Consider the following 26,249-nt stretch of genomic DNA (forward strand, 5'->3'; position numbering starts at 1 on the left):
GTGCATCGCTTTAATGGCTTTCTCGCCGGGACGAGTGTGCACACGCGTGTGCAGAGAGAACATGCAATCGGCGCACGGAGAGTGTGCCACGGGTGCATGGAGCGTGCAGAGGGAGCGATGGAGCGCTGCACACGTGCGTGGGGCGTGCAGGAGGGCACATGGACTGTGCACACGGGGGCAGGCACCAGGGTGTGCAGCAAGTGTGCACACAGTGTGCGAAGAGGATGCACAGAGCATGCAGGAAAACACGTTGAGCCCATGGAGAGCACACACATGGAGCGTGCAGCTAAGCTGCAGAGCGTGCACAGAGCGTGTATGGAGTGTGCAGAGTGTCCACTGAGCCTGCATGGCCTTTGTGGGCGTGCCAGCCCTGCGTGTGTGTTCCAAGTGTGCTCAGAGTCCATGCAGAGAGCGCCTGTGCAGAGTGTGCAGGGAGCATGCGGAGGGAATGCACACAGCATTTGCACAGGACATGCGCACAGCACATGGTGAGTGTGCAAAGAGGGTGAGCAGAGAGGGTGTGTGCAGTGCTTGCACAAAGCACACACAGAGCGTGCATGGTGTGTACGGAAAGAGCGTGCACAAAGTGAGAATCTGAGTATGCTCAGAGCATGCACAAGAGTCAATCTGCAGTGCTGGCACAGGGCATGCGTGGAGCCTGCAGTGAGTGTGCAAAGTGTGTGTGCTGTGCTTGCACAGGGTGTGTGTGGGGTGTGTGGAGAGAGCGAGCACACAGCAGCTGAGCATGCTTGGAGCGTGCACACGCACACGGGGAGCACACACACTGCACACCCAGCGACCCTGCATGCACACGTGTGTGCAAGAGCACAGTGCCTGTCATGGCATAGGCCCCATGCATGAAGCAGGACATGCACTGGCACACAAGAGCAAGAGCACAGTGCCCGCCATGGCACAGCCCCCATGCATTGAGCGGGGCATGCACTGGCACACAAGAGCAAGAGCATGGTGCCTGCTATGGCACAGCCACCATGCATGGAGCAGGACATGCGCTGGCACACGAGCCACAACACGCACCAGGCGGCCTAAACAGGGGGCTCCCTCCTGCTCCCCAGCTCCCCAGCTGCAATGTCCCCTAAACGTGGGCTGGAAGCCCTGTTCCAAGCATTGCCCCTTTGCCATGGTAGGATTTTCTGTGAAAATCCCCCGGTTTTGGGGCTCACGGCGCTGTCTCTCCCCAAGCCTTCATGGGAAATAGGTTTAGGATGAAAAGCAGAGAGCGGCCGGCCAAGCGAGCCGGGCCCTGGGGCACCCGGGGTGGGTGCCGGGGCACCCCGGAGTGCTCGGGGTGCGCTACTAACCAATAAACTAAACGTACTACCCGAATGGTGGCGGCACCCTTGGGTGTCTTTGTGGGACAGGGGTCCCCCAGGGTGGGGGGGACACACGAGAAGTGGCTGACAGGTAAGATCACACAGATCTGATGCACCTGGCTGGCACTCAAACTGGCACTTTAATGCATTGGAGAACTTGGGCTGTTCCCTCTAGTACCTACTGATGGCATCCTCAGCTGAGAGCCCGTTTCTTCTTAATTTGTCTTCCTCTGAACATGGCGAAGGAAAAGGGGAATTTATTCTGACTAATTAAATTCGTTAACCGTTGGTGTCCCCCACTCTGCTGTCTCCGGGTGCTGCCGGTGGCCGGGCACTCCGCCTGCCCCAGGATGGCTGAGATGTTTGTGTTCACCGCCACCTTCCCCCCCCGGCATTTCCCGGCCCCCGCATCCGGCTATTGTGCCCCCCCATCCGGAGCCGGATCCAGCCCCGGTGCGGGCGGGAGGAACCGGGACTTCGGGAGGAAACGGGGAGGCTGAGGCTGGCCAGGGCCGGCATGGCGGGCGGCTGGGAGACAGCGCTGGGCCTGGGGCTCTGCCTCGCCGCCCTGCACCGCGGAGGTGAGTGCAGCCCACGGGGGCCAAAATCCGCTTAACCCTGCCCTGCCCCGGGTCTCAGACCATGCCCACCCGGGGCACCTACTGGCATTCCCCCACCTCCTTGTCACCCGACAGGCTGCCACCTCCCCAGCGTGGCCACGGCACCCCAAACTCCAGCTGGTAAGGACTCCTGGTGGGTGGGAAATGCTGGTGGGGAGACACCAGAAAATCCTGTTCCCCCCACCCACAACGTGCCCTCCCACCACAGTGCTGCGGGACAATTTCCGCCTGCAGCCGGGCGATTTGGTGACCACAGCGGGACAAGCATTGGAGCTGGATTGTGTCCCCCCCTTGGGGTACCCCGAGCCCTACATTACCTGGAAGAAGGACGGGGTGACCCTGGACTTGGGAGGTGGCAGGTACACGGTCACCAAGGGGAAGTTGCAGGTGGCATCGGCGCAACGGAGCGACTCCGGTCTCTACATCTGCGTGGCGGCCAACGCGGCAGGCAGGAGGGAGAGCCGGGGCGCCCGCGTCTCTGTGCTGGGTAAGCCAAGGGTCTCCCACAGCTGGTGGGAGACATCAAGGACATGGCAAGGTGCCACCTCACAGCCAGCCATGGTGCCACGTGCTTGATGTCTCCCTGCAGAGAAGCCGAGCATCGTGCGGCACCCCAGCGATGCCATGGCGGTGCCTGGCAGCACCGTGGAGCTGGGCTGCAGCGCCCGCGGTGACCCAGCGCCGCAGGTGCAGTGGCACAAGGAGCACGGAGACCTGCCCTGGGGCAGGTAGGTGGTGGCAGGGAGGAGAGGTGCCATCCCTGGTGTGGGGATGAGGCTGATGCAGAGCTGGTGACCCTTAGGCACGAGGTGGACCGGGAGCACACGCTGCGCCTCTATGCCGTGACGGCCGCCGACGCCGGCGCATACGTGTGCACAGCGCAGAGCCAGCTGGGCACCGCCGCCGCCACCACCGTCCTGCACGTGCAGGGTCAGTGCTGGCACCTCCGCCACCACAGGCACCCAGGGACATCTTGGGGTCCATGCAAGGGGATCATTCTGACTGGGTCCATCTAATGGGGCTCATCCATGGGCAGTCTGTCCATACGGGTCCATCCAAGGCCATCCATCATCCATCAGCCATCAGCCATCATCCATCAGCCATCAGCCATCATCCATCAGCCATCATCCATCAAATAAAGTCCATCCAGCTGAGTCATTTAAGGGTATCCATCAAAAGGAGAACTTCCAAAGGTATGTGCATCTAAACACATCCATCCAACAGGATCCATCCAAGAATGTCCATGTAAGTGGATCCATCTAAGGAAATGCACTGAGGTGGGAGTCCATCCGAGGGGATTCATTCAAGATCACCCACTTAAAGGGGATCCAACCAAGAGGGGATCCTTGGTTCCTCCAAGGGGATTCATTTAAGGGGACCTATGGAAGATGGAAGTATATTAAAGGGGGATAGAACAAGAAATATCCATCCAAAGGGACATCATGGAGGGGTGAATCATGGGATCCCATCCCATGTTCCCAGGGGCAACACATTAAAGGGGACCCTTCCAAGAGGGGTCAATTGAAGGCAAACCCATCAAAGGGTGTCTGTCCAAAAGAGTCAGTCCATCCAGGTAGACGTCAGGATCTCCATGTGCAGGTATCTCAGGGGGTGTCTGGGCAGGTGCCTTGGTCCTGCCATTCCCCTTGTTCTGCCTCACAGATGGGCTGGCCACGAGCCAGCAGGACTCTGCCCCGCGGGAGCTGCTGGCCGTGCGGCTGCACCTGGACAACGGCACCGCCCTGCCCACCGCTGCTGTGCAGCTCCGCTGGCAGGTTCGTGTGATGCCACTCCCAGGGGAGAGGGGACGGGACACATCCCCGTGTCCCACCTTAACTCGGGATCCTTCCCTTCTCCTGCAGATGCTGATGCCGGTGCCGGTGCCCGTGGGCTACGTGGTGCTGTACCGCAGCCTGCTCCCGGTCGCCACCTCCTGGGTCCAGCACGATGCGGGCAGGGAGCTCAGCGCCACCATCCCCGCGCTCCGCAGGGGCTACAAGTACGAGTTCAAGGTCCGACCCTACACCGGAGGGACCCAGGGCTCAGACAGCAACAGCAGGCACCTCTGGATACCCGAGGAAGGTGTGTCGTGCGTCCCCCGGGATGCCTGGGTGGTGGTGGGGAGGTTTGCTGGGGGTCCCAGGGGTCTCAGCATCCCTGTCCCGGCAGTGCCAAGTGCAGCCCCCCAGCGTGTCACCGTCAGCCAGGCTGAGGCAGGGAATGGCACCGTGGTTGTGAGCTGGGAGCCGCCTCCTCCTGAAGCACACAACGGCGTCATCCGGGGCTACCAGGTATGGGGCAAGGGCAAAGGGGCAGGGCTGGGGTCTTCTGGGCAGGGAGGGTCAATCCAAGGGGATCCATCCAAAAAGGGAGCCTGTCAAAGGTGGGGGTCTGTCCAAGGGGGGCACCATTCAAGGAGTCTGTCCAGGAGGGGGTTCATCCAAAAGGGCCAGCCAGGGTGGAGGTCCCTCCCAGGGCACCTGTCTAGTGGCATCCAAGGGAGTTCATCCAAAGGAGTCCAGCCTAGAGGATTCAGCCAAGGGGGTCCATCCAAAGAGGAGTCCATTGATGGGGGTCCATCCAAGAAGTTTTCACCCAAGGGGGTCCATCCAAAGGGGGGTCCATCAATGGGGGTCCACCAAGAAGTTTTCACCCAAGGAGGTCCATCCTAGAGGCATACAAGGGAGCCCATCCAAAGGGGTCCTTCCAAGGGGAGTCCACCAAGGAGATTCATCCAAGGGGACCCATCCGAGTGAATCTGTCCATGGGGGATCCATCAAGGGGAGTCTCTCAAGGGATGTTCATCTGAAGGAGTCCATCCAAGGGGATCCATCCAAGTGAGTCTGTCCATGGGGGATCCATCAATGGGAGTCTGTCAAGGGATGTTCATCTGAAGGAGTCTATTCAAGGGGATCCATCCAAGGAGGTCCATCCAAGGGTGTCCATGGAGGCTTATCACCTAAGGGACACATCTTCTTGGTGCCTGCCAGGTCTGGTCAATGGGTGAGGGCTGGCAGCGTCCCACCAACAGGACAGTGGACGGAGCCACGCGCCGCCTGGAAACCCTCCTCCCACACCCCGGGGCCGAGTTCTGTGTCCAGGTGGCCGCTTTCAACAGCGCAGGGCTGGGGGTCCCCAGCAATGCCACCTGTGGAGTCCTGGGTAGGAGATGGACAGCAGGGTGGGTGCGGGTGGGGGTCAGGGTGGTGACATGAAGTGACACTGATGGGACCCTTGCAGGGCTGGCAGCAGGGAGCAGCAGGGTGGTGCAGGCGCTGCGGCAGCCTGCTGTCATCGCAGCCGCTGGTTCCATGCTCTGGTTGGCCTTACTCGCCCTCCTCCTCCTCCTGTGCCAGCGCCGTGCCAGCCAGGACGCTGCAGCTCGCCACAGGTGAGAGGCCGTGGGCTGGGGGACACGGCACATCCCTGGTGTGGGGGGGATGGATGCACTGACAGCACCTCTCGCCCTGCAGGCTGATGGCTGGTGACTCTCCGTGGCTTGGTGGCCCCTGGAAACCCAGCTGTGCCCCCCGAAACCTCAGCAGCAGCAGCAGCCTCAGCAGCCGGCTCCTGGGCAGTGATGGCAGGGACCCCCACCCCTCCAGTGAGCCCCCAGAGATTGGTGTCCCCACCCACTGCCATGGGACCCCCACCCCTGGAATGAACACTAGGGTTGGGACCCCCACCCATTTCCATTCAGCCCCCACTCTCTGCCATGAACTCCCACCAGCACTATGGAACCCCCATCCATCCCATGTGATGCCATTGGATCCCCACCCAGTTCCATGGAACCCTGACCTGCTGCAGCAGGGCCCCCAGCCCAGGCCTAGGACCCCACAGAGTGCCATGGGACCAGCAAAGTGTACCCAAGACCCCCACCCTATGCTGGGGACCCCCAGTGCCGTGGGATCCTCACATTGGTGTTCCCCATTGTCTGTCTGCAGGCAGCGAGGACGCACAGACCCAGGGACAGAGGGGACAGGGGACACGTGGCCTCATGGGTGCCCTGACCTCTCTTACTCTTCCAGCCCTCTCCTTGGAGCCGTCGAGCCTTGGTCCCCCCACGCCCCCCATCCACAGCAGCCTCTGTGGGGGACACCCGGCCCCCCTCGGGGACATGGGGTGCTGCGCTGGGGGGCACCCCGGGGTGCATTCCTCGCCCAGCACCCCAAACCCGGCGCCCTGGGAGCGTGTCCGCAAGAGAGGTGGGTGTGGGGGACATGGGGGGACAGGGGGGACAGCAGGGCGATGGCCCATGGCCAATGTCCCTCACTCCCCCTGCAGAGCTGCACCAGGTGCACAGCACCCCGCTGCTCGTGGCTGGCCCCAGCCACGTCCCTGTCCCTGTCCCTGGAGGCGAGTGGGGCACAGATTTGGGGCTGGCAGCCAGGCAGCCTCAGCACAGGGGACATGAGGGTGGCACTGCCACTGCCAGGATGGACAGCAGGGGCCCGCGGCCACCGGCCTTCAGCTCTCCAAAGCCACACCGGGGCAGCACCCCGCTGGCCTCTGGTGCGACCACGTCACCGGTGACACCCCCGAGACCACCCCATGGCTGGCACCCACCGGTGACACGGTGAGTCTGGGTGTCCCCATCCAGGTGAGTCCCCTGCAACCCAGCCCTTCACTGCAAAACCCAGCATGTCCCTTGCACCTGCAGGTCCCCGACCTTCGTGTGCCCCAGGGACACATCTCTGGTCACCAGGCATCCCAAGGACGTGTCCCCAGCCACTGGGATCCCCAGGGACAGGTCCCCAGTCACAGAGAGCCCCAGGGGTGTGTCACCGGCCACCAGGAACCCTAGGGACATGTCCTTGGTCACTGAGCACCCCAAGGACATGTTCCTGGACAGCAGGCAGCCTAAGGATGTGTCCTCAGCCACCAGGACCCCCAGGAACATGTCACCAGCCACCAGGCACCGCAAGGATCCATCACCAGCCACCAAGCACCAGAGGGACACAGTCTTGGCCACCAGGCAGCCTGAGGACACCTCCCTGGTCACCAGGTGCCCCAGAGACCCTTTGCCAGTAGCCAGGTGCCAGAGGGACATCTCAGTGTCCACCAGGCACCCCAAGGACATGTCCCCAGCCAGCAGGCACCCAAAGGACACATCCCCAGGCACGAGGCTCCCCAAGGAGATGTCACCAGGCACGAGGCACTGCAGGGACAAGTTCCTGGCCTCCAGGTATGCCAAGGACATGTCCCCAGCCAACAAATACCCCAGGAACTCATCTCTGGTGACCATGCACACAAGGGACATGTCCCTGTGCAGCAGGTCCCCTGAAAACATGTCACCAGCCTTGAGGCATCCCAAAGACACATTGCCAGCCACTGGGCACCCCAGGGACACATCCCCACTCAGCAGGCACCCTGAGGAGATGTCACCAGTCCTCGAGCACCACAGGGACAAGTTCTGGGACACCAGGTACTCTGAGGACATGTCTCAGGCCACCAGGAACCCATCACTGGTGACCATGCACACAAGGGACGTGTCCCTGTGCAGCAGGTACCCTGAAAGCATGTCACCAGCCTTGAGGCACCCCAGGGACACATCTCCAGCCACCAGGCACCCCAGGGACACATCTCCAGCCACTGGGCACCTCAGGGACACATCTCCGGCCATCAGGCATCCCGAGGAGGTGTCTCCAGTCACTGGTCACCAGAAGGACATGTTCTTGGACACCAGGTATCCCAAGGACATGTCCCCGGCCACCAGCCACACCTGGGACGTGTCACTGGAGGCCAGGCACTCAAGGGACATGTTCCTGGCTACCAGGTACACCAAGGACATGTCCCTGGCCAGCGGGCGCCTCTCGCTGGCATTCAGCGATGGGGTCCTCACACAACAGCAGGTGGCTGAGGTGCTGGAGATGGACCAGGACACCACCTGCTGCAGGTATTCCCCATCCCCTGGGACACTCCCATGATTGCAGCATCCCCTGGTGCCAGCAGTACCCCCCCTGTGTTCCCCACAGACCCCCAGCACCGACCATACCACGCTCCTTCTCACCACCGCACACCTACGGCTACATCTACGGGCCACCGGCCTCTGAGCTGGGTGAGGAGGAGGAGGAAGAAGAGGAGGAGGAGGAAGAGGAGGAGGAGGAAGAGCACACAGCAACGGGGGGCTCGCCAGGAGGGTCGCTGCTGAACGGCTGGGGGTCTGTGTCAGAGGACAACTTTGCCAGCACCCGCTGCAGCCTGGTGAGCTCCTGCGACGGCTCCTTCCTGCTGGACGCCAGCTTTGCCCGCGCACTGGCCGTGGCGGTCGACGGCCTCTGCTGCAGCCTGGAGGACACTGATGGGGCCTACGGGGGTGAGTGAAGGGCCCTGGACCCCCTCTCTGACCCTGAGCAGTGTCAGCTCCTCAAGTGTGCAAACACAGGGCACCACAGGGAATATTTCTGTGTCTGCTTTGGGGTGCCCTGACCCCCAGGCCAGCACTGACTCATTCATGGAGGGTCAAAATCAGTGACTCTCCATGGAGAACTTTCTCCTCATTCATGGAGAAAGTTTCCCAGACTTCAAGATAGACTGGAATCCACAAAAGTGTGCAATAGATTATAGAGAGTAGTGTAGGTGTGTCACTTGGTGAGAAATTGAGGTTTTGGGATTTTTAGTGTGTTGCGGATAGGAACAAGATGGAGGGCACAGGGTGTTGTCCTGGGTTTCTTCTTCATGCTTCTTCTTCCTTCTTCTTCTTGGGTTTGGGTGGCATTTGGTAATTGGGCAGAAAAGTCCACATTGCAGTTCTTTGGGATCAGTTATTGGGTTAAAAATGAAAATAATCCAGGCGTCATTTCTTAATTGGAGAGTTTAGTCTTTAAAGACTTTGCAACAAGAGATTGTTGGCCATTTTGCGCCTTCTAATGAAAAGCTGCCAAACTCACAGTAGTGAGACTGTTTCACTGATAAAAAATAATAAACACCTGAGTCCAAACATGAACTACTGTCCCAAGTGCCTTCAATCCAGACCAAGAGAAACCCACAGCTGGAGCCTCCACCCTCAAGGAACATGGCTCCATCAGGACACCACGGTGATGCCACTTTTTGCCTTCTTCCCTGCAGGTCCCTCACCACCACCATCGCCCTTGGAGCAGGTCTTCCCACCCGGAGCCCACTCTGCCACCTGGGACTGGTGGAAGGTGCTGGAGGTGCCACAGAGAGCCAGGACAGAGGCAGCCGTGAACAGCAGCTCACAGAACGGTGTGCAGTGCCCCAATGCCAGGGTGGTGAGCACTGGGGGTGGTGAGGTGTTGCAGGGTGCTGGAAAATGTTTCCTTTGCTTTCCAGGTGGCCAAGGGCCAGGGATTGGCAGCTCCTGGGCCAGGGATGGTGGCGAGCTGCAGACGGGAGGGACAGGAGCGTGGCAGTCCCCAGGGCGCAGGACACAGCCAGGCCAGAGCCCTTGGCTCAGCTAAAATCCAGCTTTATTGGGCAGCTCCCCAAACAGGGGCTCTTTACTAGGAACAGCCACCCACAAAGGGTGGGTGGCACCTAGGCGGGTGGGTGTCCCTCCTTATTCAGCATTCTTGTCCTTCCCAAGTGTCCTCCTTCTTCCACAGTGTTCCCATCCCTCCTCAGCATCCCCACCCCTTCCCAAATTCCTCATTTCTCCCCAGCATCCTCATCTTCCCCAAGAGTCTGCATCCCTCTAAGTGTCCTTGTTCTTCCTCAGTGTACTGCTCCTTCACCAGCATCCTCATCCCCCCTAACTATCCTTCTCCAGCCCAAGCACTGTTGTCCACCCTGTGTCCTCGTCTTTCCCTGGGGTTGTTGACCCCCTGACCATCCCCATTCCCACTGACAATTCCCATTCCTTCCAACTGTCCTTGTGATCTCTGATAGTTCATGTCCCTCCTCAGCATCCTTGTCCCACCTTTTCTATCCTTGTCTCTCCCAAACGTTCTCATCCTTCCCAAGCCACCTGAGTGGCCGTGTGCTCCCTCTAAATGTCCTTGTCCCTCCTAATCATCCTCACTCCCAGGTTTCTCATCCCTCCTGAGTGTCCTCATCCTTCATCAGTTGTTTTGTCCCTCATGCCAAGTGTCCCCACTGTCCTCATCCCCCTACAGCCTTACTACTGTCCTTGTCCCTCCCAAGCAATCTTGTTTTTTCTCCAGCAGTCCTCAACGCCCTAGAAATCCTTGTCTTTCCTCCATGCCCTCTTCCCTCCAGGCTTCCTTGTCCCCCAGCCTTCCCTGTCCCTCACCAGCACCCTCATCCATCTGCTGTGTCCTTGTCCCCCCATGTAATCTTGTCCCCCACCAACTGTCCCCTTCACTTTCAATCACCTCATCCCTTTTAGACGTCCTTGTCCTCTCCCAGCATCCTTGTTCCTCCCAGCTATCCTTGTCTCCAGGATCCTTACCCCACAGAAGCATATTCCTCATCCCTAACCTAATCCACCACCCTCATCCCTCTTCTGCTCATCTGTCCCAGCTGTTTCTGTCCCCAGGGTTCATGTCCTTCCTTGTCCCTCCTGAGCATCCTTGTCCCTCCCCAGGGTCCTCATTCCTTGTGAATTCCTTGTCCCACCCAAGAATCCCTGTCCCCCCTCACTCTGACGCCCACTGGCCGTGACCTCTGTACAACCCTATTTCCGCGGAGCCATCACAAATTAAAGAACATCCCTCCGTGTCCCGTGTCCCGTGTCCCATCCCCGTGTCCCCAACTCTGTCACCGACTCGCCCTCCCTTCTATCGCTTCTCCCGCGGCGGGCAGGGTGCCCCGGTGCGGCGGCCGTGCCCGGCGCCCTCTCCGCGTTCCGCCGGGGTCCGGCTGCGCCCCGAGCCGTGCCCGCGGGAGCTGCCGGAGCCGCGGGACGAGACGCTGCCGGCGGTGGAGCAGCTGCCGGACACCGGCCCGCGGGGCGGGCACGGGGCTTTGCCGTAGGGGGGGACCTCATCTGCAGGGGAGGGACAGGGTTGGGGCTCGGCAGTGCCACCGCAGCCCCTGCCGTCGGGCCGGGGGCGCTGCTTACCGCGGCCCGGGCGCTGCGGGACCCTGCGCTCGGCCCCGCTCGGCTCCGGCCCCGCACCGGGCCCGGGGCTGTCTCCGGGCGGCGGCAGCGGCGGCGGCGGCAGCTCTGCGGTACACAGGGAGAACAGGGCTCAGCTCCCTGAGCCTCCTGCACCCCCCGTCTGTTCCCTCCCACTCACCTCCCGTCTGCTTTTCCCGGCGGTAGCGGCTGCTCTTGGGCTTCAGGCGACTTTTGGAGACCACCCCGCGGGTTTTCCCTGGGGAGGGGGGGACAGGATGGCAGCGTCAGCCCCTCCACAGCCAGCGAGACCCCCACTCACCCAAACGGGCCCCGGGGTCTCACCTGTGCCGGGAGGGCCGAGGGCTCGGGCTGGGCGGCCCTCGCCGGCATCCGGGGCCACCGAGGGGCTGCGTGCCCGTGGGGGTGTGCCCACACCGTGCGGGGGTCTCCTGGCAAAGAGGGGGTGGAGTGAAGGCAGCGTGGGGGGAGCGGCATGGGGGCTCAGGGGCCGCCACAGGACTGGCACAACCTTCCAGAGCTGTGCCAGAGCCAGGAGAAGCCGTGTGGTACTGCCACAGCTGGATGGCAGTGGTGCGGGTGGGTGAAGCATCACAGCTGGGTGGAAGTGACACAGCTGGATCACAGCTGGGGTGGCAAAGGGGAGCTGGATGAGTACAGTGGCACAGCTGGGGTGGAGGACCACAGCCTGGAAAGGCTGGCGTGCAGTGGCACATCTGGAGCACAGCTGGATAGAGGCTGTGCAGCTGGATTACAGCCACACAGCTGGACTGCAGTGGCACAGCTGGTTCAACACACTTCTGGATTGCAAGCACACTGGCAGATTGCAGCTGCACAGCTAAATCATGACACACCTATATCTCAGCACAGCTGGATTGCAACCATGGAGCTTGGTTGCAGCTGCCCAGCTGGGACATAGCACAGCTGGATTGCAACCATGGAGCTTGGTTGCAGCTGCACAGCTGGAGTGCAGTGCCATGCCAGCATTGTGGTGGCACAGATGGACCATGGCAGAGCTGGGGCACAGCAGCACAGCTGGGTGATGATGGCCCACCTGTCTCGTGATGGTGCAGCTGTACTGCAATGCCCCAGTCACCCACAATGCCATGGATGTGTGATGGCAGCATGGCCAGAGCACAGCTGGAGAGCAGGGGTGGATGGTGGCACCATGGATGGATCACAAAGAGATGCCTGGACCATGGTAGGACATCCAGACTCCATTGGGGCATGCAAACCCCAATGGCATGGCCAGACCATGGTGGCACAGCAGGATCATGATGGAGCGGCTGGATTGTGACAGGACACCCAGGCCACGGTGGGACCTCCAGAGCCTGATCCAGAGTCCAGTGGCAAGGCCAGACTGTGGTGGAACAGTGGAACTGGATCATGTAAACATGATAGGGCACAACATCCAGAGCTCAATGGGACACCTGGATGTCCCATCAGATGACACATCTGCACCTCAGCAGCATGGCTGGACTATGGCAGCATGGCAGAGCCAAATGGTGACAAAATGGCTGGGTTGTGATGGAACATCTGGACCACGGTGAGGCATCTTGATCCCAACAGAGCATCTGGACCCCAATGAGACACCTGGAAACTAATGACACCCTAACGACACAGCTGGACCATGATGGCATGGCAGGGCTGGGTATGGCAACATGGCAATGGAACACCCAGGCCATGGTGGGACATCTGGATCCCAATGGGACATCCAGACCCCAATGGCACGGCCACACCCAGCGAGGCCCATCCCCTACCGGGGCAGGAGGGAGCCATCGAAGTCGCGGAGGCGGGGGATGTCCTCCGTGGTGCGGGGTGAGGGGGTCAGCGTGGCGGTGGAGCGGCAGCCCGAGGAGGTGGTGGGCGAGGATGCAGCAGTGGCACACGGGATGTCCTCACCGGGGTACCACACCTCCATCCCCAGCCTGCAGGGTGGAGACCACAGGGTAGCTGCTGGGGGCAGCATGCCCGGCCCCTGAGCCCCCACACTCACCCTCGGGCTGCCTCTTCCTCTTCATCCTCCTCTTCCTCCTCCTTCTCCTCCTCCTGGGCGCACTGGCTGAGCTCACTGGCTGAGGGTGGCGGGGGCAGCAGCTCTGTCCAGCTCACCACTGGTGGTTTCACTGCTTGCCCCAGCTTTGCTCTGGCCCCTGTGCCAAGGAGGGATGCTGGGGGAGCTGTGGGGAGGGCACAGCACCACGAGCACCCACGTGTGCCCCCACCCACCCGACCACCCTACCGTGCTCAGCCCGGCCACGGGGCACCTGGGAGGCTGCAGCATCCACTGGCTGGGAACCCCCCCCAGGGTAGGAGGTCCCATACTGTGAGAAGGGACGGGGGAACGCGCAGAGCTCCTCACTGTCAACCTCGATGGTGCTGTAAACCGGCCCCTCGGCAGCCCCCGCTCCAAACTGCTCCGTCTGGGCGATGTAACGGGTGATGCCAGCATCTGCAGAGGGTGACCAGCATCATCAGGGCTGACCATAACCCCCTCAAGAGCCACCCAGCCCCATGCTGAGCCCTCACCATTGTAGTATCTCTCAGTGGACCCCAAACACCCGGCAGAACTGGTTGTGCTGCCACCACGCCACGCATCCGCCAGCCACGGGTAACCACTGCCAGCAGCTGCCCTGCAGGGGGACGGGGTGAAGGAATGCTGCTGCTCAGCCCTGGGGCTCCTGGGGAGGGCAGGGGGGCCGGGGGGGTTACCTGGGGTTGCTGCGCACTGGAGCCGGGAAAGCGACTGTGGAAAGAGATGGGGGTGAGGGCAGCGAGAGGCCGTACTGGGACCCCGCAGCACTCGTGGGCTTACCGGTGGGTGTGTAGGCGAAGGATGCTGCAAAGAGACAGACAGTGGGTGGCTGATGGGTGGGGGGTGAAGGTGAGGGGTCCCAGGGGTAGCACCCCCTGTACCAGTGAAGTGGCTGAGCTCCTTCTTCCTCCGGCGGCGGCTGTAGAGCCAAGCAGCAAAGGCAGCGAGGACGACCCAGCAAGCGCCACCGACGCCGGCAATGAAGGCTGGCTGCCTGGCTACCTCTGCTAGATGCTCAGTCAAGCTGCTCCCAGCTGCTGGCCCCGCACCTCGCTCCACCAGGGGGGCTGCAAGGGACACGGGAAAGAGGGACACACCGGCAGGGTGCCAAGGAGCCATCGCCAGCACCGCAGTGGGTGACCCCATCATGCCCCACCCATGGGGAACAGCTGTGACAATGAGGGACTCACCGATGTGGATGGGGACAGGGGCACTGCGGGCACCCACGCCAGCACTGGTGGCAGCAGCAACCTCAGCACGGTAAGGGACCCCAGGGACAAGTCCCTGCAACACGGTCGCCAGCACCGTCCCCTCCACGCTCTGGTTGATGTGGAAGCGGCTCTCATTGCCCAGGCACCAAATCTGGTGGGGACCAGGAGGAAAAGATGAGGAACACCCATAAGGATGCCATGACATGGTGTCAGGAGAGGACTGAGTGGAGTTCATGGTGCCATGAGTGGACAGAGTGGAGTTCATGGTGTCATGAGTGGACACAGTGGAGCTGCCACACCCCTGGTGCTGTCCACGCTTACCCGGTAATCACGGATGACCCCGTTCTGCTCAGCCAGGGGTGGTGGCTGCCATGAGATGCGGACACTGGTACCATTCCCAGCCACACTGACAGCTCGTGGTGGGGCGCTGGGGGCTGCCGGTGGAGCACACATGGGGTATCACCTCCAGGCTGTCCCCAGGGACCCGCACCATCCCCTCCATCCCCGCACTCACCCGCCTCAGGGGTGCGCAGAGCCCGCACAGCACTGTCGGGACCGTGGAGGTGATGGAAGTAGGGCCGGACCTTGACCTCGTAGTCCTGGCCCCGGCGCAGCTCGGTGAGCAGGGCCCCCTGCTCCCCCGGAGCCCACACCGCCCGTGCCTCCTCCCAGCGCCCGCCGCGCTGCCGGTACAGCACCCGGTAGCCCTGGAGGAAGGGAGCCTGGTGCTCCACCTGAGGAGCCGAGGGAAGGGTGGGATGGGGGCATGATCGACACTGGGAGCCCTGTACTGGAAGGGAGGCTCAGCACTCACGGTCCAGGAGAGGTGGACGGTGCCCAGCGGCAGCACCACGGGTTCCTTCAGGTGCACAGCCACTTGTGCCAGCTCCTGCTGCACCTGCTCAGGATCCAGCCCTTGCTGCATGGGGTTGGTGTCTGCTGGGGACATGAGAGGATGGAGGGTCCATGCGTATCTTCACTGGTGTCACCAAGGGAAGGAGCCATGGTGACAGCACATACCCATGGGAAACTCCATTGGCATCACTGGACAAGGATGGACCCAAAGACTTTGGGTGCACGGGCACCTCCATTGGTGTCACCAAGTGGAGATGGACCCACGGGTGGGGGGTTTGTGGACACCTCCACTGATGTCCCTGCTGGGTCTCACCTTGGGTGCGCACAGGCTCCGAGATGCCACTGGGGTCACTGAGCCCGTAGGCGTTGACCGCCCGCACCAAGAACAGGTAGACAGTGTCAGGGACAAGGCCGGTCACTGTGTGGGTCTCACTCTCCACATCAGCTGCCACTGTCTGCCATGGGCCACCCACTGCCTGGCTGCCAGGGGACAGGGGTGACTCATGACAGGGTGGTATCAGGCCACCACATCATCCCTGCAGCCAGACAAGAGGCTTGTGTGATACCTGAAAGCCTCCACTATGTAAGAGGTGACGTCGGTGGCACCGCTGTCCTCGTTCCCTTTCCAGCTCAGGGTGACACTGCTCTTGGTGACGTTGGTGACCACAGGGGTGGAGGGTGGCCCAGGGAGGAGATCGGGTGCAGGGGAAGGCAGGGAGAGGTTGGATTCATCACCTGCAGGGAGATGCATGGAGGTCTGGGTGGCTTTGTTCCCAGGGCCACGGTGTCCCCGATGCGGTGAGATCTCCATGACCCACCTTGTACCTCCAAGGAGATGCCCCAGCTCGTCTCACCCGCTGGGCTGGTGGTCACGCACTTGTAGAGCCCGGAGTCTCTCACCTGCAGGGGGAAGAGCTCCTGCCCCATCACCCTGAGCACCCATCACCTCAGCACCTACCACCCACCACACTTTGTACCCACCACCCTGAGCACCCCTGACCTCAGCACCCACCACCCTGAGCACCCACCACGCTTTGTACCCACCACCCTGAGCACCCACCACGCTTTGTACCCATCACCCTGAGCACCCACCACGCTTTGTACCCACCACCCTGAGCACCCACCACGCTTTGTACCCACCACGCTGAGCCCCAGCACAGCTTGCACCCACCGTGGTGAGCATCCACGTCCCTTTGCTCCCCCCTGGCACTCACTGCCCCCTCCCTCCCTGCAGTGCCCCGCGGGTGCCCCTGCCGGGGCCGGCTCACCCGGAGGCCGCTGATCTGCAGGGTGCCGTTCTCCAGCAGGCTGGCACGGGGCTGCACACCTACCAGGGCACTGCCATCCTTCAGCCACCCCACGCTGCCTGCAGGGTCATGGGCCCCCGTCCCACAAGGCAGCAACACCGTGGCCCCCACAGGCAGCACTGTCCGGTTAGTGGGGAGCAAGCCGAGCACCGGAGGGTGGAGTTCAGTGGATGCTGCAGGGAGAAAATTGGGAATTGCTGAGTGGTGGGGTGGGTGTCACTCATGTGCTGGATGTGCCAGCTCTGCACTGGCACTGGACTTACCCCCTGTCACCTCCAGGCCTGCCCTGGCCAGGACACTGCCGGCCACGCTGATGGCCTGGCACAGGTAGTGGCCGGCATCGCTGGGCTGGACGTTGATGATGGTCAAAGCACCACTGGGGCTCACCCAGACACGGCCAGAAGGGACTGGGGGCTGGCCCGGGAACAGCAGGGTCTGAGAGGGAGTGGGAATAGGGGGGGATGAGGGGTGAGAAGCAGAGAATGAGATGAGGACAGGGTTAGGGGTGGGAACAAGACTGGGCACAGGGATGGGATGGGATGGGATGGGATGGGATGGGATGGGATGGGATGGGATGGGATGAAGTATGATGGGGACTGTGATGGGAATGGAATGGGAACACGGATGTAATAGGGATTGGGATGGCAGGGTGATGAGGACAGGTAGGGATGAGGATTGGTAGTGGTGTGAGGTTGAGATGGGATGAGATTGGGATGGAGATGAGATGGGGATGGAGTGGGAATTGGGATGGGGATTACGATGGAATGGAAATGCTGATGGGATTGCAATGAGGATGGGGATATGACTGGGTGTGGGGTCAAGGATGAGGGAAGGTGACAGACCTGGCTCCCCTCCTTCTGCCAGAAGACAGCGGGTGGTGGGTTCCCCTTGCTCTGGCACTGGAAAGTCACACTCTGGCCAGGGGTGACAGCTTGGTCGTGGGGCCCGCTGACAAGCTGGGGGGGCACTGCAGTAATGCAGGGAGAGACAAGGGCTTGTCTGGGCACTCCACCAGGGCACTCCACCCAAGGGTGCTCCCCAGGGCCCCCCTTACCGTGCACAGTGAGGGTGCCCGATGCCTCCGACCTGCCCACGCTGTTGTCAGCCACGCAGGTGTAGGTGCCCTCATCCTCCACCTGCAGCTGCCTGATCCGCAGGGTGTTGTCTGGCAGCACCTCCCACCTGGGGGAACCCACGAGGCTGGGGCACCAGCAGCGTGCTGGGGCACCAGGAGGGTGTAAGGTGCCATGGGGTGGGGATGTAGTGAGGATGGAGGATGTGATGGGAATGTGGGATGAGATGGGTACAGGGGAAATCTGGGATGCAGGAAAATGGCAGATGTGATGGGGATGTGGAACGTGGTGGAGATGCGGAACATGATGGGGGTGTGGGATGTAATGGGGATGTGGGATGCAATGGGGATACGGAATGTGAGAGGGATGTGGGATGCAATGGGGATGTGGGATGAAAAAGGGATGCAGGTTGCAGTGAGGATATGGGATGTGATTGGGGATTTGGGATGCGATAAGAGTGTGGGATGCAATGAGGATTTGAGATGCAAAAGGGGATGTGGAATGGGATGGAGATGTGACACAATGGGAATGTGGAATGCAATAGGGAGCACAGGATGTGCTGAGGATGGAGGATGCGCCAGGGTCATGGGATGCAATTACTTGATGCCATGAGGATGCCAGGTGCTCCAAGCACACCAGGCTGGCACACACTGAGCTGCCCAGCTGTACCACAGAGCCCTGGCTGCCCTTGGTGTCCCTGAGCCACCCCTCTTGCCCCCTACTCACCTTCCCAGTGGCATTTCACCCTCCTCCTTGCGCCAGCGCGCCGCCGGCTGTGGATCCCCCATCACCTCGCAGGCAAACTCCGCCGTGCCCTCCACCAGCACCACCTGGTTCTGGGGCCTCTTGCCAAAGGCTGGGCGCTCTGTGGGGTGGCTGTCAGTCCCAGCAGGATAGCACCCACCTCCCTGACACGCCAAACATGAAATCCCCACGTACCAAAGACGACCAGCTCGGCCGGCTCGCTGTCCCTCTCCCCCACCACGTTGGTGGCCACGCACACATAGACGCCAGCATCGCTCTTGTGAGTGCTGGCCACCATCAGCTTCCCACCACGGATCTGCAGGAGGAACAGCTCATCCCATATCCCCGTCACATTCCACATCCCCATCACATCCCACTTCCCCATCACACCCCACATCCCCATCACATCCTACATCCACACTGAATCCCAAACCCACACTGCATCCCACAACCCCATGACATCCCACATCCTCATTGCATACACACACACACATCTCCATCCCTATCAAATTCTGCGTCCCCATTGCATCCCACATCCCCACTGCATCCCATATCCCCACATCCCAAATCCTCATTGCATCTCTCATCCTGACTGCATTCTGCACCCCCATCACACCCTGTATCCTCATTGCATCTCACATTTGCACCCACACTGTCATCACATCCCATGTTTCCATTGCATCCCAAATCTCTGATGCATCCCATATCCCTATCCCATCCTGCATTCCCATCTCATCCCATATCCCTATCCCACCCCACATCCCCATCTCACCCCATATCCCTATCCCGTCCTACATTCCCATCTCATCCCATATCCCTATCCCACCCCACATCCCCATCTCATCCCATATCCTTATCCCACCCCACATTCCCATCTCATCCCATATCCCTATCCCAGCCTACATCCCCATCTCATCCCATATCCATCCCATCACACAACTCTGCTGCATCCCACATCCCCACCACATTCCAGATCCTCACTGCTCACCATCCATGTCACCCCACATCCTGCGTCCCTATAACACCCCCCATCCCCTACATCACCCTCAGCCCAGCTCTGCCCCGCTCACCGTCAGGCGCTCGTCCTTGTCGCTGACCCGGACCCCGTTTTTCTTCCAGGACACGCTGGGCTCGGGGTGCCCGCGGGGCGGGACGCACTCCAGCACGGCCGGCTCTCCCGCCGCCACCACCACGTCCCCCGGGGGCTGTCGGAAATCGTCCCGCAGCACTGCGGGGACAGCGCGGCCTCAGCTGCCAGCCCCGCGCCCCCGGGCTGCGGGCAGCACCAGGGCTCGGAATTGGCTTGAGCAGATTTTCATTTATCTTCATTGATTTCACTTGATTTTCAAATGCTTTCAAGTATTTTCATTTGTTCTCATTTATTTTCATGAGTTTTCAATTATATTCACCTCTCTTAATTTCTTTTACCATGTTTTCATTTATTTTCACTCCTTTGCAGTAATTTTCATTTACTTTCATTTATTTCCAATTATTTTCAGTTCTTTCACTATTTCTCTTCACTAATTTGCACTTATTTTTTCATTTATTTTCACTTACATTCATTTATTCCCACTTTCTTTAATTTCTCTCTTTTCAATGTTTTATTTTATTTTCTCTTATTTACATTCATTTCCACTTCCTTACTTTTAGTTTCACTAATTTTCGCTTGTTTACTTTTCTCATTTGTTTTTGCTTAGTATAATTTATTTCCAATATTTCATTTGTTTTCGCTTAGTGTCATTTATTTCCAATATTTCATTTGCTTTCACTTAGTGTCGTTTATTTCCAATATTCCTCACCTCTTTTAATTTATTACCATCCATTTTCACTTTATTTATTCCTAATTATTTTCCTCTTATTTTTATTTATTTTCCCCTCTTCACTTGGCAACAGAGATGGGAATGTGAAAGCCACAGCCACAGGAGCAGGCTGGGCTTGGGGGCGATACCAGAACCCCAAATTTCCCTCCCTCAAATCCTGCCCCAGGACTCACCGGCCACCTCCAGGGAAGCATTGCGGCTGGTGGCCTCGCCCAGGTAATTCCTGGCCACGCAGACATAAACGCCCTCGTCGGGCTTTCCCCGCCTGCCGTGCAGGATGCGGAGGAAGAAGAGGGAGCCGCCGGGGAGGAGGGTGCGGTGGGAGCGGGGATCCTCCCGGTCCGTCTCCACCCGCTCCCCGTCCTTGTACCACTCCACCTCCGGGGCCGGCCGCCCCTCGGCCTTGCAGCTCAGCGTGGCCGGGTCCCCCTTGGTGACCAGGACATCCGTGGGGTGCTCCACGATGCGGGGAGCCGTGTCCTCCAGCTGGGCGTGGGATCCTGCAGGAGAATCGGGAGGGGCGGGGATGGTCTTGGGGGCTGAGCATCCTTGGATTGAGTGGTGCTCTCCTGGCCCCAGACCCTGCTTTGCTTGGAAGGCACGAGGTGAGAGATGAAATGTGGCCAGGACCCAGCCCAGCAGATCCCAGGGTGGGAGGGAGCAGAATCACAGAATCACAGAATTCACAGGATCACAGAATTCAGAGGATCACAAAATCACAGAATCAGAGGAACACAGGGTCAGAGGATCACAGAATTCACAGAATCAGAAGATCACAGAATGACTGGGTTGGAAGAGACCTTCAGGATCATCGAGTCCAACCCAGCCCCAACACCTCAACTCAACCCTGGCACCCAGTGCCACATCCAGGCTTTGTTAAACACATCAGGGATGGGGACTCCACCACCTCCTCAGGGCAGATGATTTCAGAACTTTATCACTCTTTCTGTAAAAAACTGCTTCCTAACATCCAACCTAAATTTCCCTTGGTGCAGCTTAAGACGGATCAAGAAGGTGCCAGGCAAGGCCAGCAGGACAAAGCAGCTTTGCATTTTCCACCCAGTTTCCACCCTGAAGAAACAGGGTTGGGGCTCAATTCTCCCCAAAAAGGGATTTTTCCATTATCTGCAAGTGCTGACTTTCTGTAGCAGAGCTGGTCATTCTGGACTGCAGAAAATGCTTAATTGTAAGTTTTAAAAAGCCCAATATTGGAGTTATGGGGCTGCTCCAGAAAAAAAAACCCAACTCTGCTAGGGCACAGGAATTAATAGATGGTCATTAATGTCAGTATAATTAATGCTCATTAATGCTGGGGCCAGCTGGGCTGAACCGTGTGTGTCCCCAACATCGCCTGGGGTGTCTTGGCAGTTTGGTCCCCAGGTGTCACTGCTGGCCCAGTGGCACAGGCACACACTGCATGCCCAGCCACACGTGTGTACATAGTTGTGGGTCTGCACAGGTGCATATGAGCATTACACACATGTGGATGTGTGCTCATGTGCGTTACACACACGTGCATTACAAGTGCAGGTGCGTGTGTGTGCGCACATGCATTGCACACACAGGTGTATGTATACGTGTGGGCAGTCACACAGGGATATGCACACACACAGAGGTGCAACCACATACATGTGCTTGTACACACACATGCACACGTGCATTCAGGCAGGGGGTGCATGCCCCTGACATGCACAGATGCATGCATATGTGCGTGTGCATTCGTGCAGGGTGTACATGCACACACACACATCTGCACACATGCATGTATTCGGGGGGATTCTTTCACACATACACACACGTGTGTTCAGGCATGCAGAGGTGCACACACAGATGCACATTCACACAGGGATGTGCATGCACACACAGGCTGCACACGCAGGTGCACATGCACAGGGGCACACACAGGTCCATGCACATCCACACACACTCAGGTGGGGCCATGAGCCTATGTTTACCTACATTGCTGCATGCACACACATGCACACACATGCACACACATGCACACTGTACAGCCATACAAACACCTGTACAATGTACAGCCATGCACACACATACACACATGCACACTGCACAAAAATGCACACACGCATGTACGCTGCACACGCATGCACACGTGCACACAGCACATAAATGCACCCACGCACACACCTGCACACTGTATAGACATGCAAACACCTGCATAATGTACAGACACGCACATGCACGCACACATGCACACTGCCCATAAATGCACACATGCAGGCACATGCGCATGTTCACACATGCACACTGTATAGACATGCACATGCACATACATGCACACTGCCCATAAATGCACACATGTGCATCCACATGCACACACCCCGCTCTCACACACCCTTCCTCTTCTCCCCCCCACCTGGGGCAGGATGCACGGGGCGCTGCAGTTTGGGGTGCCCAGGGGTTGCCATGGGGACGGAAGCGATGCTGCAGGGCACTGGGTACCCCGGGGGGCACAGCAGGGACTGAGGGGGCCGCAGCTGGGCCCGGTGACTAATTGGGACAAGCAGGGGGTCCGGGCAGGCCCCTCCCTGTGCCCGGCTGGCTGTGCAGGGGCAGGGGCTCCCAAGAGGTTTGGGAACATGCCCGCCCCCTCCCCAGGCACCCAGGCCCAGCTGGAGGGGCACAGACTAAAACAGAGGGGAGAAGCTCAAAACTGAGTCAAAATTCAGTCAGACATCGTCTTCCTCACCCCTCCTTCACCCCCACTCTGCTCATTGGGGTCATGGGGCTGGTTTGGGGACATGGGGAGGATTAGGGCACACGGAGCTGGTTGGAGGACACTGGGATGGTTCAGGAATACAGAGCTGGTTTGGGAACACGGAGACAGTTCCAGTCAGTAGTCTGGGATTGGCTTGGGGACACAGGACTGGTTTGGAGTCTCTCCTAGTTTTGTCTGGGAGTTGGTTTGGGCACACTGGGACAGGTTTGGGACACAGGGCTGGTCCTGGTTTGGAGACTGGGGATGGATGTGGGGAAATGAAGGCTGTTTGAGGACACTGGGTTGCCCCTGAGTTGGGGTCTGGGGACTGGTCTGGGGACATGAGGATAATTTGGTGTCTGTCCCAGCTCGCAGTCTGGCAGTTGAGGAGGAACACGGGACAGTTCGGGAACAGGGAGCTGCTTGCAGTTCAGGATTTGGGAACACATGACTGGTTTGGGAACACCAGGACGGTGCTGCCTTGGTCAGAGCGGGCTGGTCTCGGTTTGGGGTCGTGTAGACGATCTAAGGACACCACATCACTCCCGGGAGCTGGGGACAGGGAGCTGGTCCCAGAATGGGGACACGGGGCCGGCGTGGGGACACTGGGTCAGTTCCGGAGCTGTGACATGGGGCGGGTCCCGTTTGGGGACAAGGGGACAGGTTGGGAATCCCGTGTGGGTGCTGGTGGGGTCCCAGCTGGGGCTGGGGTCTGTGGGTACTCCCAGCATCCCGGTAGGGATGGAGCGGGAGCGGGAACTCCGGGACGGGACAGCAGAGGGACCGGGGAGCACGTACCGTTACCGGGACTGAGATCGGGCAGGTGGAGCGCGGCGATGGAGCGGTTGATGCCGAGCAGCAGCGAGGAGGAGGAGTTGGAGCCTTCGGCTCCCAGCGAGTCGGCGAACAGGTTCATCTGCAGCAGCGTCTTCAGCAGGTACCGCAGCATCCTGTTCCGGCTCGGCTGAGATCGGCGGGGCTCGGCTCGGCTCTGCACGGCACTACCCGGCACGGCAAAGGCTGCACTACCGACACTACCCGGCACGGCAAAGTCTGGCTCGGCTCAGCCCGATCCGGCTCAGCTCAGTTCGGCTCAGCCCGATCTGGCTCAGCTCAGTTCGGCTGGGCTCGGCTCAGCTCAGCCCGGTCCGGCTCAGCTCAGTTCGGCTAAACTCGGCTGGGCTCAGCTCAGTTCAGCCCAATCCGACTCAGATCAGCCCGATTCGGCTCAGTCTGATCCGGCTCGGCTCAGTTCAGCCCGATCCGGCTCAGCTCAGTTCAGCTCGTCTCAGTTCATCCCAGTCCGGCTCAGCTCGGTCCGGCTCAGCCCGATCCGGCTCAGCTCAGTTCCTCTCTGATGGGCTGGGCTCAGCTCAGTTCAGCCCAGTCCGGCCCGGTTCAGCCCAGCCCGGCTCGACGCGGCTAAGCACAGCCCGACTCAGTCCGGCTCAGCTCGCCTCGGCTCGGCTGGGCTCGGCTCGGCTCGGCTCGGCTCAGCCTGCGGCACCGCCCCCGGGTAGGGGCCGGGCCGGGGCGGTGCGGGGCGGGGTGACGCGGGTGTCCCTGCGTGCCCTCCCCGTCCCCGAGCAGCGGGATGGGGACCGAGGCGGGGGATGTCCCGTGTGGGGTGGGGTGGTGCAGTGGAGCTGGGGTGAATTTTGAGGGGGCACAGGAAAAGTGGGGTCCTAGGGCTGGAGGGAGGACACGGAGGAGACGCAGCAGCTCCCTGGCTTCACCCCGAATTACGTGACACCACATGGGGCTGCATCACCCCACCCTCGGGACCCCCCTTTAGTGAACCCCGAAAAGCAGCACCACCCCGCAGCCCACGGGAAATGCGGCTGCTAGAGTGAGTGACACACTGAGGGACACTTTCGGGGTGCTGGGACCACCAGTGGCCTTCAATTTGTGGGGTCAGGGGGGAAACACGAAGGAATCAGCACCATTGAATCCGCGAGTAGCAATTGGCCGGTTAATTATTGTGTTGGGGCTGATGTGGGAAGCAATGAGGCTCCTTCAGCGAGCACCGGGGGGGGGCTGGGGGAATTAATTAGGGAGGTTCATTATGGGGGGAGGGGGCTCCTGGGGGGAGCTTGTTACAGGATTTTTTGATGGTGGCACTTGGAATAGGGTAAAAGTGGAGAAAAGAGAAGTGGGGAGTGTGGGGAAGCTGGAGGGGGCTCAGGGAAAAAGAAGAGGTGGGGAGGGGCAGTGGGGGAGGACCAGGGGGACTGGGCATGCACATCTGGGATTTGGGAGGGAGAAGGGGCCTCACATCTGGATGCACAGAGCAGTGGGAGTGTGCCACGTGTGCTTGCACATCTGGGTCCCCGAGGGTGTTCACATCTGGGGCACAGCTGGGGAGGAGGGGAGGTTTATCCGCACACATCTGGGGCACCAAGGATCTGCAGGGTGTTCACATCTGGGAGGGCTGGGTGCTGTGTGGGATGCAACTGCCTTCAGACCAACAGCTGGAGAGGTCCCTGATGTCACAGCTGGGCACACAGCTGTGCACAGGCATGCTCGAGCAATCTGGAGAAGCAGGTGGTTTCCATTTGTGCACATCTGGAGTTTGCACATCTGGAGAGCTTGCCCAGGCTGCTTTTCCATGGCCAGAGCTGTGCTGAGGCTGCAGAGAGTGCACATCTGACCCACTCAACCTCAGCAGCATCCTCTGGGCTCTCCACATCCCACCGAATCTGCCAGGTGTCCGGTGGGCAATGCATTATTCATCTGTCCCTTGGAGCCAGGCACACAGAAAGTAAATAAATATTAATTTAGTAGGAGCACAAAGCTTTTCCTCTTCTCCTGCTGGCAATGTGGCAGCACAGGGATTTCTCAGTAGGATCAGAAAAAAAAAAAAAGTATCCATGAAAGAAGAGGTTTATCCAACTATTACCTGAATAATTCTGTGGGATGGGAATGGATGGCAATGCTGGAATATCTAAACATTGCATGCTCCTGTTTCCCCACCTTCTCCTTTTGGGAAAAGCTGACCTGAGGAATGGGACATCTCAACACAGAACTACGGGATGGAAAAGGGTGTTAATCCATGGAAAACCCTTGGGCCCCTTTTCATGGAGTCCTTGAAAAATGTGAGAATATTTAATGGGAATCCTGGAGGTTTTGGGAGCCTCAGGGATTAAAGCACCTCTGTATTAATCCCAGTCTGAGGCCTGAGGCTGCAGCGATGGCTCCCAGGGGTGACACACGCACATCCAGCGCCTCCTCTGAGAGAGCTTGTGATGGGGAATGGAGACAAAGGAGCCGCCTCATCCCGATGGATAATCCCCCTCAGATCCATCCCGTTAATCAGCTGGGCAAACAGCGAGTGCGGGGGCATCGCCTCCTCGTTAGCAGATTTATTCTCGCTGCCACGGCATTTAATTGCTGCTTGATTTAGCGATTAGCGCCTGTTTGCCCAGGCTTTGCCCAAATCGCCCTCCTCGAAGTTTTTACATGGGGGGGAGGGCTTCCTCCACACTTTGTTATCCTCATTATTCTACACGGGGTTTGCTGCTTTCTTGTTCCTC

The 26,249-nt window shown here is 59.7% G+C and overlaps 2 protein-coding genes across 2 annotated transcripts; one reads left to right on the top strand and one right to left on the bottom strand.

Moving 5' to 3' along the window:
- Positions 1 to 1,681: 1,681 nt before the first annotated feature.
- ROBO4 (roundabout guidance receptor 4) lies at positions 1,682 to 9,418 on the top strand. The gene is given in 24 exon segments (XM_054292860.1): positions 1,682 to 1,719; positions 1,721 to 1,783; positions 1,785 to 1,912; positions 2,027 to 2,071; positions 2,160 to 2,438; positions 2,541 to 2,679; positions 2,754 to 2,881; positions 3,614 to 3,726; positions 3,814 to 4,033; positions 4,121 to 4,242; positions 4,942 to 5,113; positions 5,192 to 5,342; positions 5,425 to 5,561; positions 5,564 to 5,608; positions 5,977 to 6,156; positions 6,236 to 6,527; positions 6,612 to 7,136; positions 7,206 to 7,376; positions 7,455 to 7,637; positions 7,707 to 7,847; positions 7,927 to 8,267; positions 9,020 to 9,157; positions 9,245 to 9,359; positions 9,361 to 9,418. Coding segments are annotated over 24 exon segments (3,924 nt in total).
- Positions 9,419 to 10,650: 1,232 nt separating this feature from the next.
- On the bottom strand, positions 10,651 to 23,665 carry ROBO3 (roundabout guidance receptor 3). The gene is made up of 25 exons (XM_054292941.1): positions 23,515 to 23,665; positions 20,171 to 20,497; positions 19,248 to 19,405; positions 18,373 to 18,493; positions 18,160 to 18,298; positions 17,415 to 17,542; positions 17,203 to 17,327; positions 16,624 to 16,795; positions 16,322 to 16,533; positions 15,872 to 15,953; positions 15,620 to 15,788; positions 15,367 to 15,533; positions 15,013 to 15,137; positions 14,713 to 14,932; positions 14,520 to 14,632; positions 13,869 to 14,349; positions 13,665 to 13,791; positions 13,482 to 13,585; positions 13,195 to 13,404; positions 12,949 to 13,105; positions 12,713 to 12,880; positions 11,277 to 11,383; positions 11,113 to 11,190; positions 10,935 to 11,039; positions 10,651 to 10,859 (listed from the first exon to the last, which is right to left on the bottom strand). Exons 1-25 carry the CDS (start codon positions 23,663 to 23,665, stop codon positions 10,651 to 10,653), a joined length of 4,155 nt encoding a protein of 1,384 aa, XP_054148916.1.
- Positions 23,666 to 26,249: the final 2,584 nt, after the last annotated feature.

The sequence above is a fragment of the Melozone crissalis genome, unplaced genomic scaffold (assembly GCF_028551555.1).
Source record: "Melozone crissalis strain CALT ecotype California unplaced genomic scaffold, PUWL_Pcris_2 ptg000120l_1, whole genome shotgun sequence".
NCBI lineage: Eukaryota > Metazoa > Chordata > Aves > Passeriformes > Passerellidae > Melozone > Melozone crissalis.

Excerpts from the sequence above, each read along its gene's own strand:
- ROBO3 (XM_054292941.1), bottom strand. The coding sequence starts at position 23,665 with ATGCTGCGGTACCTGCTGAAGACGCTGCTGCAGATGAACCTGTTCGCC. Across the intron at positions 20,498-23,514 it reads CGATCTCAGTCCCGGTAACG|GATCCCACGCCCAGCTGGAG; the intron begins GTACGTGCTCCC and ends ATTCTCCTGCAG. Across the intron at positions 18,494-19,247 it reads ACAAGGACGAGCGCCTGACG|ATCCGTGGTGGGAAGCTGAT; the intron begins GTGAGCGGGGCA and ends TTCCTCCTGCAG.